The sequence below is a fragment of the Eufriesea mexicana genome, unplaced genomic scaffold (assembly GCF_001483705.2).
Source record: "Eufriesea mexicana isolate 0111107269 unplaced genomic scaffold, ASM148370v2 scaffold6825, whole genome shotgun sequence".
Lineage (NCBI taxonomy): Eukaryota > Metazoa > Arthropoda > Insecta > Hymenoptera > Apidae > Eufriesea > Eufriesea mexicana.
Genome location: NW_016914676.1, coordinates 165,731 through 178,070, shown reverse-complemented (window position 1 = coordinate 178,070; position 12,340 = coordinate 165,731). Strand labels below are relative to the sequence as shown.

Genomic DNA, 12,340 nt, shown 5'->3' with positions numbered 1-12,340 from the left:
TATGGAAGATTTTTTTGTATTGCATATTATATTTTAATATATGATTAAATATGGTGTCATATCCATCAATTAACATAGTAGATTCAATAATTGACGAGGTGGCATTAGAAGGTTTGGATGGTATTACTATAGAAGGTTTGTATAAATATTAATATTTATTTTAAATATAATGTTTATTATTATTTATTGTTTTGTAAAACATTTTCTAATAACACATTTATTAATTGAACATTTTTATATTACTTGTCATATGTAATATTTAAAATTTAGTAAATGTATTCATTATTTTTCAAATTGTATTTATCAACTTTTATCTAATTTTTTATTATTTTTTATGAATATGTTAGTATTTATATATAATCTTATTTCTGTTAGCGCTATGGTTACGTTTAGCACACAGACTGCACAATCCTATACCATTTTCAAAGCCATTTATGATTCAAATATGGTCAGTGTGTGTTCAAATCCGAGAATTGGAATTTTATGAATTAGAAACTACAAGAGAGTCACTTGTAATTTTTGATCGTTATCAATTTGTAGATCCTGATTTAGGTATTATATTGGAACCAGTAAGTATTTTGAAGAAAATTAGATTAAATTTTAGTAATTTATAAGAAATATAAGAAACTATACATTTTTCTAGGAAAATGTACCACCAGACATTTATCCACATTGCCCAGTGCATGATGTTGTAAATGATATTAAAGGATCATGTTCTACTTATTATACTAGGAAAGATATTACAAGACTTGTAAGAAACTTCAGCTTAGATGAAGCTATAGAAAAATATGGACAAAAATTAGTTATTGTTGCATCACAATCTGCTAGAAATCACGCACTGATGGGAGATGAAGTATCTCCTATACTTGAATTAAATGTAATACAGTATTGTTTCCTAGAAAGAGTAGGAAGATCTCGATATCATGGTGAAGTTACCCAGGGAAAACTTAGTCTTAATGCATTGAAAGAAGATCCTAAAAGTTTATTTTATCATCGAAAGTTTTTACTACGCCATAAACTAATAACAAAGCAAATACATCATCAAAAGAGTGGTAGTTATAGTTGTAATGGAAGCCTTTTACATCTTCCACGATTCTTTGTTGAAAGAAAACCAAAAATAATTTTTTTGGCTGAAGAAGTTATAAAAATTCTTAAGTCAAAACCTAATTGCGTTGCAGAGTATGATGAAATAAAACGCAAGTTGCAAATTGAAAATGCAATAAAAAAATTATTTAAAACTTCATTTTTCCAAAAAGTTGTGAAAACTGATATTGTAAGTAATATTATATATTTGGTTATTTATATAATTAGTTATATAATAATAGTTATTTTAATAATTTAAAAAATCTGTATATTTAAATAAGAGAGTACCATATAGAACTTTATATCCTAATGCAACACCAGTAGAATGGCAGCAAAAAAATAATCCTACAAAGGAAAAGAAGATTAAAGTAGTACAGTTATTATCTCCAAATATTGATATTCTTGAAGCTTGGAATAAAGATGAAATACAAGAAGAAGATGAACTTCAAGGTTTGCTTATGACTTTTATTTTATAACATATTAGCATTAATAAAATTTGTTTTATAAAATTAAATAAATAGAAGTTATTTAAAGTATTTTAGGAATTATCAATTGAGAATTATTCTTATTTATCTTTAACAAAAATATTATATTATTTAATTTTAATACATTTCAAATACTATATGTATAATTTAATTGATTATAAATTAATTTTTTGAATTAGTATCATTTGAAAATCATCTATATTCATAAAAAGTAGATATAAATGTAGTGTTAAGATATAAAAATTATACATTTTTCAATTTATTTAGAGTAATTATTCTTTGTCTATATTATTCTATATTATTCTATATTGTTGTCTATATTATTGTTCTCTCTATTCTATATATTTTAAATTTGTTATGTATTATTATATTGTTTCCTTTCTAGAATTAAACATCTCAAATCATAAATATGGAGTACCTTATTTAAAACAAGCAAATACGATAATTGAAGCTAATAAAATTGATGGTGTATGCCAAGGAAGTTTAGCTAAGATAATGGGACTGACAAAATTACAATCTCGGACGATTTTACGAAATATAGTTAAAACCAATATTGTTGCTACTTATATGAATGATATTGGTAGACAGAGACTTACAAAATATGTATCAAAAAAATATGAAAAAGCTAGTAAACTTAGTAAACAATTTAATAAAGAAATGCATAAAATTAAAGAACTTACAAAACAAATTACAACTGAAAGTAATGGTTTAGAAAAAGCTAAAATAGATATAGAGGAAAATAAAAATGCCATTATTAATAATAAAGAAGAGAGTGTGGAAACGATATCTAAATGTAATATAGTCGATAAGGATAATTTAGTAGAAAACGAGTCAAAGACTACAACAATAGAATTGCAAAAAATATTTTATATTGTCAATCGAATATTATACAAATATCATGTAACAAAGCGTCCAAATAGGTATAAATGCACTTTCTCTAATTATTTATCAAGTAAAATTAACAAAATTGAGGTGAAAGAAGAAAATTCATACTCTAATAATACATTATTGGAAATTTCTGAATTATCAAAAAATGAAAAAGCAGTAGCTGCATATAAGAATATAAAAGTTGATTTAACAGTTTTGAAACCTACAAATAAAACGAAATCAGAAAACGAAGTATATGGATTTATGGAGGATGTACAAAATATTGAAAAGAAAAGTGTGACAAATATTACATATAGATTATTGCGAAGAGCTAATATGATTATAGAATCAGTTAAAGAACATCAAGTTATTGATGACATGACGAAATTAATGAAGGTAAAATAATACATTTTATTTACAAATAATTGTACTAATTTTATTTATAAATAATTATTTTCTATTTTTAGATGATACACGAAGAAGAAGATAAAGAAGGTTATGATGTAAAAATTGATAAAAAATCTTTAATTAGATTGTTACAAAAGCTTGCCAAAGATAATTTAGTAAAACATATAAAAATAACTTTGAGTGGAAGTGGGAAAGAGAAACATTTAACATTTATATGTGATCCAAACATTGATATTAAAAGTGGTGTTATTCAATCAGCTGTGGAGCAAGCAAAATTGAAATTCTATTTGGTGGCCTCACAAAAACCTAAATCATCTATGAAACCAAAATTCGAACCTAACAAAAGTTTAAAATCTGAAAATGATAAATCTTCATCCCAACAATCTATAATGGTACCATCAAGTTTCAAATGTGGACCTGTAAGTATTTACCTTGATTTAAATTTACATACCTTTTAATTATATTATTTTAATATTAAGTCTAAGCTTTTTGTTTTAGAGAATATCAAGAAAATACGGATATAGTCCCAAATTTCTTCGTATGCAAGCATTACATATTTTCTTATTTTATTTGGTTTATGAACATCCTGGAGAACAAACTTTTTCAAAAACAGAACAAATCAAACTTTTGAGAAGTAATGATTTTAACATTACTGAAGAATTAGTAGAGGAATTCAGTACAATTTATACTAAAACTGTTAGTTGGAAAATGTTTGTACCACCTTTGCCACAATATAATGGTAAGTTATTTTTATAATTACTTTGTATTTTCAATAGTCATTTGGTTTGTAATTTATTTACAAAAATTATATCGTGAAGTTACATAAAAATGAATAAGTTTTGCATTAGTTATTATAATTTTTTTAAGTTATTCTTCATAACTCGAATTTGCTTTACTAATATTTCGTTTAAATTTATTCTTTAGGTTGGCCCAAAGGATGGACACTAATGTGTGATGTCCTTTTACGACTTCCTTTGTCGATATTCTTAAAGATCCATTACATTTCATTTTCAATACCAGAAATGGATAAATACATAAATCATCCTATTCGGAAACATTATTTAGTTAGAGATTTACCGGTGGATATTCGAAATTCTTTGCTGTATGCTCGAAAATATATATTTCATATTCATGAAACTGTAACAAGATTATGTTATATTGGATTAGTGCAATTTGGGCCTCAAAAGCTGAAAGAGAAAGATCAAGTATTCATTTATGTGAATCGTCATACTGAATTAATGGATACAACATCTTCTGCTCCTAGTTATCATATAATTGAAGATAAATCTTATCCCATAATTAAATATAACTTCGTCGAAATTCAGGTAGTCGAGAAATACTGGTATGATATGTGGAATACATGTATTAATACGCCATTAGGCGGCCGGCTTGTTGTTCAAGGCAAAGATATAGTGTTAGAAGACTTAAATAAAAAGGCTGATATGATTCAAGCAGTAGTAGCCCGCTCTCCAGAAGAAGCTGTAAAATTAGATACTGGTAAAGTACCTGGAGACCGCAAAGGTGCTGCCGGAATAGATTCAGCGTGTTTTGCACATCTTAAAAGAAATTGGAACTGGGGTTTCTCTAGTTCGGGTGTTCGACAAACAAAGAAAGAACAGAATGTAATTTACGAGAGGGATATGTATCTGGCTAAAATAAAGGCAAAACCTATTAGATTTACCGAATTTTCCGGATTGAAAACAGTGTCTGGGCCCCTTTCTTTAAGTGCAACAGAATTCAGAAAGAAAGTCCAAACTAAAAATACTGAAGGTTTAGATCAACAAAATAAATATGAAGCGCTGACATGCCAGCGAAGTACGAAGCAAAAATCCTATGTTAGGAGAGTGTTACCTCGTAAATGTAGTAATAAAAGAAGAACTAAATACGACGAGATTGATTATCGAGCATTACAACGAATGCACAAGTTACGAGTGGATTGGGAACCATACGAGGATAAGATTTTACTTATCTGTAAGGTTGCCATGGTATATCTTTGTCCAAATCCACGTAAACAAGTAATAACATTTTCTGCAGTAAGAGATGTATTACGGACATATTCGTATACTTCACATAACAAAACATCAAGAGCTTGTCAACGTCGACTTTTATATATGCTCAGACAACAACGGAACGTTAACACTGTTGCTTTAGGCGTCGAAGAACTTAAGCAAAATTTTTTCCTTAAAAAGCGCTTTGGTGGCATTGTAGAGAAACTTAAAGAAGAACATAAAAATCCTCATGAATATGAAAAACAAGTTACAGAGGCATTTAAATCACTTATTGCCTACATTGCAAAGAAGTACTATGATATTTCAGATGTTGGATCTAAAGAACCATTACCTGTACCAATGACAGTACAAGAATTTAATTTATTTTACAAAGTTGTACATCCCACAAAACCGTTCTATAATCGTGGATTTACGAAGGATATTCGAAATATCAATGACATACACTCCGCAGTCATAAATTCTGTCATTCATAGTTCAATGTGTTGTGGCAAGGATAGACGATCTTGGGCATATCAATTATTTAAAGTGTATCAGCAGTATCCAGAGATGTTGTTGAGAAATGCTATGGCAAAAATTCGTAGTGATCAAATGGTTACAATTAAAAAGAATCAATTGACTAATATAAGAAAATATGGTAATTATATGCCAATGAGTAGTTCTCAGTATCAGTTAAGTAGTAATTATATATATAAGTTTCACACTAAATGGCCATATGGCATATTTAAGGAATCATATGATGTGTTTCTTCAACTTAGTAATTGGTACTGTCATAATCAAATGAATGATAAAGGTAATGCATCAGATAAATGTAATGGTGTTGAAATATTAACAATTACTGGTGGTTTAATAGGTGCAATACACGATTATATTGTACGAGATCAAATAGATTTTGATATTGAAATACCTGATCAAGTTATAATGCTTGATCCCAGATTAAAAGAGAAAGATGAAACATACTTTAGAATAGCTAAACGATATCAGGATGTATTAGCTAGTTTAGATAATTTGAAGTTTATAAAAGAATCATCTTTGCAAACTAGTAGTGCAGTAACTAATATTGAAGAACATGGTGATAAATGTTTGAATTCTGAGGTTGATATTTTACATTATAATGATATACATAATACTTATGGGAAATCAGATAGAGATGGTTTTTCAGATTTAGATGCGGAAAAGAACATACTTTTGTCAGAAAATGAAGGTGAAAGAAGAAGTTTTAGAGATGTGAAGCATTTTACGGACTCTGATGAATTAAATTTCGATACCGATGAGGAAAATGGTCGTAATGTAGTCGATGATGAACAGAATATAATTAAATTTCAAGATGGAACTAAAATTGTATTAAACAAAGACGATGTGGAGCGTGCAACACTATATGATGATGACTCAATGATGGAAATAGAAGAAGGTAAAACATATACTGTAGATAGTATTTCTACAATAGACAGTGCAGTGCAAGAAAAAAGTATAGACGAAGATTCAAATAAAGTGTCTAAATTTCAAAGTATAATTCAAGTAAAACATAATCATGTATCAATATCAGAAAATACAAACAATAAACACGAAGATAATATATTAAATACAGAAAGAACATCTCCATCTAACTTATATATAGGATCAAGTGTAAATAAAGAAGACAAATTAATTATATCTGGAAGAAAAAGACAAAGAGATAATGATGAACAAACATTGGATCCAGATGAATCTGTTCAAAAAAAAAAGAAATCTGATCATAAGGTACAGACAGAAAAAAATGAAGAAAATATACAAAATGATTTTTCCATTTTGATTGAAACATCAAATAAAACACAAAATGAAGATTCAAGAAAACATTCCAATAATGAAAAGATGATAATTAATGATGCAAAATCCACTAATAATATGGAATGTGAAATTTCATTGCAACCAAAAAAGAGCAGTGAACATACTTTCACGCGTATTAGTGATATTTTAAGAACTATTCCAACAGAACAGAGCTATTTGAATTCATATTGTAAGATTGATGATTCAGATGTACACAAGCGATATACTCGTATAGCTTTATTACGAATGAGAGAAGAATTGAATGAACTTACAGTAGCAGATAGTCATCATGCACATGAATATTTCGTTGTAAATATGTTTAAAGTTTTTTATTCTTTATGCCAATTAAAGTCACTAAATATAAGAGAAAATGAAAATTTTAAAGGTCTTCCAGTGCCTTCAGATCTATTGCCTTTAAGATTAAGTACTGCAAATAATTTAATACAAGAAATAAATAAATCTGCAGTTTTTCCAAAGGAAGGTATTTCATACTCTGATTTTAAGAAAAATTTATCTACTAATTTCTCTCTAAATTTGAATAACATGGAAGCAGTATATAGATTTGTACGTGATAAAAAAGAACTTGGAGTTAGTATTAAAGAGTTGATAGTAAGTAAAAACATCTTTCAATAATATAAATTTAAGTATCAGATTTAAAAAATTAAAGTTATAATTATTAAAATAATTTTATTACTAAATATTAAATTATATTTTTGGAATTATCATTGTAATATTTATAATTATACAGTTATAATATTTATTCATAACATGCATAATTTTAATTTTTAGTTGTAGTATTAATATTTTTATGATATAACGTTAAAATTACCTATTGCGTGTAAAAATATATTAAAATATTGTGTATAATATTTAGCATAAAGTATTATCTTATTAATAATAAATAAACAAGAAATTAAGTATTATATATTAGTTAATTCCTATTTTATTTATTTTCATAGGATGAATTTGAAGATACTTTAGGAGAAGATTTATACCGAATTGTTTCTTTCCTTGCTGATAATTACATATTTTTGCGATCTGGTGTAACGACAGTTCGGTACATACATCATCGCCATGCTGATGCTTGGTTAATACATTCCTATAAGATATGCCGCCTCGAAAAAGAATCACTTATACCAATTCCTAAAGGAACTGTATACGTGATGAACTCTAAAGATACATTAAATAAAGATAATGGTATAAATACAATAAAAGAACCTAATAAAAGTCTTAGTTCACCATTAGAGAATGAATCATTAAAAACTGTTTGTGAGAATATGATTGAAGAAAATATTCAGTCAGAAATAAAAGATAACGAAAATAAAAATGAAGATTCTAATAAAGATATATCTAGTCATAGTGATGAAGAATATAATACGCAAGTTAAAAAAAGGATGCAAAGGAAGAGAACTAGATTACTACCTCAGAAAGATATATCTAGAGCTGCAAAGCAATTAGATTTAAAGTAAGTAAAATTTCTTTATTATTATATCTAAACAATGGGTGTTAAATTTATAGTATATTCACATTTTAGTACAAAACAAGAAATAAAAGTAGCTATAAAGCCATGGATTCGAATAGATGGAATTTTAAATCGACGAGTACTTGATCGTATGTTAGGGTCAATTTTGTCATACTGTTTAACACGCCCGGGTATAGCATTAACTAAAATACAAAATAGATTTGTCCCTCCTCTTCAACCATGTCATACACGCGAATTAGTTGAGGTAAATTACTAATAATTGTATGTAACTATATAACATTATTTTTATACTAATTTTTATAATAATTTTTGTAATAACATTATATAGTTTATATTTGAATATTTTTATTAAACATTGTAAAATTTATTTTTACGGCAGATATTGGTAAAGTTAAAATGTTTGGAAAAAATACTCTTGAAAAAGTCACGTGTGACGTTATTTTCGAAACCATCCCAAGTTAAGCTGAGTAAGTTATCACTATTGTAAAGAAAATTTTTTTTTTAGCTTTTGTTTTGTTTTTTAAATGTATTTTAATCTTATATTTAAATTTTGTATTTAGCGTTTTAAAAGTTTGTAAAATTCTTAGAAGTAAATAATATTTTCATCACTATATTAGATAATTATGAATTATATTAATATATAATAATATTTATTTGTTGCACTTTTTCTTAGAAGTTGCAAATAATGATTGGGCTACTGAAGAAGATATTTTCCTTGAACCTACGAGTGGAGCAATATTAAAATTTGGAATATTTTTAAGTACTAAGATGTATAGTACTGATTTTATTACATAATTAGCAAATATTAAGTTATTAAATCTAAAAAATTAATTTGAATCTGTATATTATATTTATATTATATTTTAAAGTAATACTAATTTTTGTAAATCAGCAAATTTAGTGTTTTAATAATGAAATTGTATGTGGATTTTTTATTGATTTTTTTACACAAAAACTTTATTTGATTACAATAAGTTATGTTAATTATAATTTTTTGTTTAATATGTAAATAATGTTTAATTGGGTTTTATATTGTCTTTTATGATTTAAAAAATAGAGTTATACTATAGAAAAATTTTATTTGAAAAAGTAATAACACTTTTGATACTAATTATATTATACAAACATACTTTACAAGGAACTGCAGTTTCTATAACAATTTTTGTATCCTCTTTGGATATGAAATGGCAAATTGGATAAATATCTACTATTATCAAATATTTAAGAGATGTTATTATATCTTCTTTATTTGATTAATGAATTAAATGCAGTTAGAATGAAAGTTATTTAAAAAGGTTATTATTACAACTACATTTTTAAAAGTCAAAGAATTATACCAAATATTAAGATATTAAAGAAACTAATATTATTTAAAGTATTACAATCTAATTATGCTTGTGAGTAAATAAATTTAATATACTTAACAAAGTTATATTCTTGGATTTATACAGTGAACTTATAATAATATACTGTATTATATAAGTAATAAAGTTCTTAATTATAACCTGTTTAAGAAATTATTCTATAAATTTGAAATATTAAAAATATATCTGTTTACAATATGCAATATGTTTTTATGGTAACATTCATTTTTAGAATATGTAAAATAAAGTTTGCATAAAACGAAATAATTTGGTTTATATTATAATGAAATTATATTTTTTATTTCTTGTTTTACTGCATAACTATACTCCCACCATTTTTAAAATATGTATATAATTGTTTAACTTTTAAAGTAAATTATAAAATGATCTATTTATTATTAAGCATAATATTAAATTATTATCTACTTATAACAATAAAATTTGAATTCTGTAAAAATATTATATATTACTTTAATTTATTAATCTCTTATGCATTTTAAATGATATCTATTTCATTTATACATTAATGATTTTTATATTAAACGTTTTTATTTTTCTTAACTAAAAAATTAGGTACATAGATAACAAGCTCATTTTCATTATATTTAAAAATTATATAACATAACATTTTATCTTCTTAAATAGTCAGATTACATTAAATTTGACATTTTATTATTCAATATATTATTTGAGTTGATTATAATAATAAAGGAATGATATTTTATTCAATCTGTGTTCAACAAATTCAAAGCTTGCAATTATATAATAAATAATTAATTTAATATCAATTTTAATTCCAATAACAATTTTTCACTGATAGTTAAAGTAGTTATACATTGGTAGCATTAATTTCATAGCATGTAGTAAAATTATAAATTATAGCAATTGTATTTAATCAATGTATAAATAAGGATTAATGTAAAAAGTATCTAATCTAATTGTTGCAAATAAAAGCTATTATTTTTCAAATTTTAATTAGAAAATATAATCGGACAGTAATATATTAATAATTGTAATGGAATGTTTATGTATTAAAATATTTGTATTAGTCGTGTAAATATATATTTTTATCGAATTTTAATTATGGAAATTTTATAATAATAGATGCCATTTTTTGGTGTAATAATATTATTAACAATAACGTACTTATATGTACCTACATAATACAACAATAACAATATACAGGAAAATATAGATACAACAGTACAACATATTTTTACAAATGTTTGCTTATAAATTATAAATGCACAGTAATTGTAAAACAATCTATTAAATGTTACAGTAAATTGTTAGAAAGAGGTTGATCAATAAGAAATAAATTTGAGAATATTTTTGAAAAAGTACATATTTTTTACACATTTAATTTATGTCATTTTTAAATAATTCGTTGTCTTTGTTATAAAATGTTGAAATTGTCGTCATTTGTATATAGTAAAAAATATGATAGATTTAAGATCAGGAAAAGAAAATCTTTACATTTTTCTATAAGATAAAAATTATACGAACTGTTGGAAAAGATTAAAAATGTATTAAAAAATATGGAATGAATAAAAAATTAATTATAAATGCTGTTATTAAACATTCAGCATTATTTCGACGGAAATAACGATGCTTGTAAATATTTATATTATTTTTAACATCGAGAAATTAGATCATCGATATTCGAGAAATTTTTTCGGGTAATAGTAAGGAATATAAAATGACTTAAGGTCGTCCTCTAAAGGGAAGTAACGAAATTAATTTTTGATATTTAAAATCAATCAAAATCAAATTATTTGATCCTGTGAAAAATAAAATAGAATAATTAGTATAATTAAAATTAGTCGGAAACAGTGTGTTGATCATTTAGGTCCTAATTTGGTTCTAATTTTAACTAATATTATTTGTTTTAATAAATTTGGACGGAATATAAAGGCTTGATTTTAAAAAGTTGCACCGCAAGTATACGAATATGTTTGCAACAAAAATGGTTGCATAAGTTATAATTAATGATCGTATCTAAATGCATAATTTTTAGCGGAATGAAGTCTAAAATTGATCACAAAATTTTTGTCATAAGAGATATAATCATTATTAAATAGCGCCAATCTATTTATTGGATGATAAATTGAAAATGGCCCTTTTAAAGATGTGTATGATGACAATTTGAATATCCGATCGAGGGCTATTATATGGTTTAACAATCAACATCTATAGTTATTAATATGATGTGTGATATATTAATTTACAATTACTATGAATTTATAAAACAAATATACAACATTTGTAATAATATTTTTAACAGTGCCTAAATTCCAAACTAAAAAATTATATTCAATTTATGTTACAAAATATGTATTTTATTTGTGCTGTTTGCTACGTATAATTTTAACTTTAGTACCTTGTATAAATTTACAACTTATCAAGGTATATGCAAGCTTTATATAATGTTTAAATACGAGTTCTTTTTACTTTGAAGTAAAAATTTTAATTTTCATAAATACATATAAAAACACTTACTTTATGTAGGATGTACTGTAAGATGTATATTTTAAAAACAAAAGGTTTGGAACCTTAAAATAAAAAAAATTTGTTTCTATCTTTACAATATATGTGATAAAAATAAGCATGATTGATTCGGATTACAAAAAATAAATGAAGCTCATCATTTTTAAGTAAAAAATCTTTCATTCTAATATTGATGCAACATATTTTATATGTAAATATTAATCATGTTGACTTCTACAAAATATAAACTCATATAAAAGTTATGTTTAAAAAATAATAGAATAAAAGTATAATTTAATTACTATTGAAATATACCTCAGTACAAAGCAATTTTTTGATTCAACATAATGA

General features: G+C 24.8%; 1 protein-coding gene across 1 annotated transcript; it reads left to right on the top strand.

Annotated features, from left to right (window-relative positions):
- LOC108552444 (general transcription factor 3C polypeptide 1) lies at positions 1 to 8,933 on the top strand. Its single transcript, XM_017906990.1, has 12 exons — positions 1 to 135; positions 376 to 569; positions 644 to 1,273; positions 1,365 to 1,533; positions 1,954 to 2,831; positions 2,903 to 3,262; positions 3,342 to 3,582; positions 3,768 to 7,264; positions 7,615 to 8,120; positions 8,190 to 8,382; positions 8,518 to 8,605; positions 8,812 to 8,933. The coding sequence occupies exons 1-12, from the start codon at positions 51 to 53 to the stop codon at positions 8,931 to 8,933; spliced, it is 6,963 nt and encodes a 2,320-aa protein (XP_017762479.1). The 5' UTR covers positions 1 to 50.
- Positions 8,934 to 12,340: the final 3,407 nt, after the last annotated feature.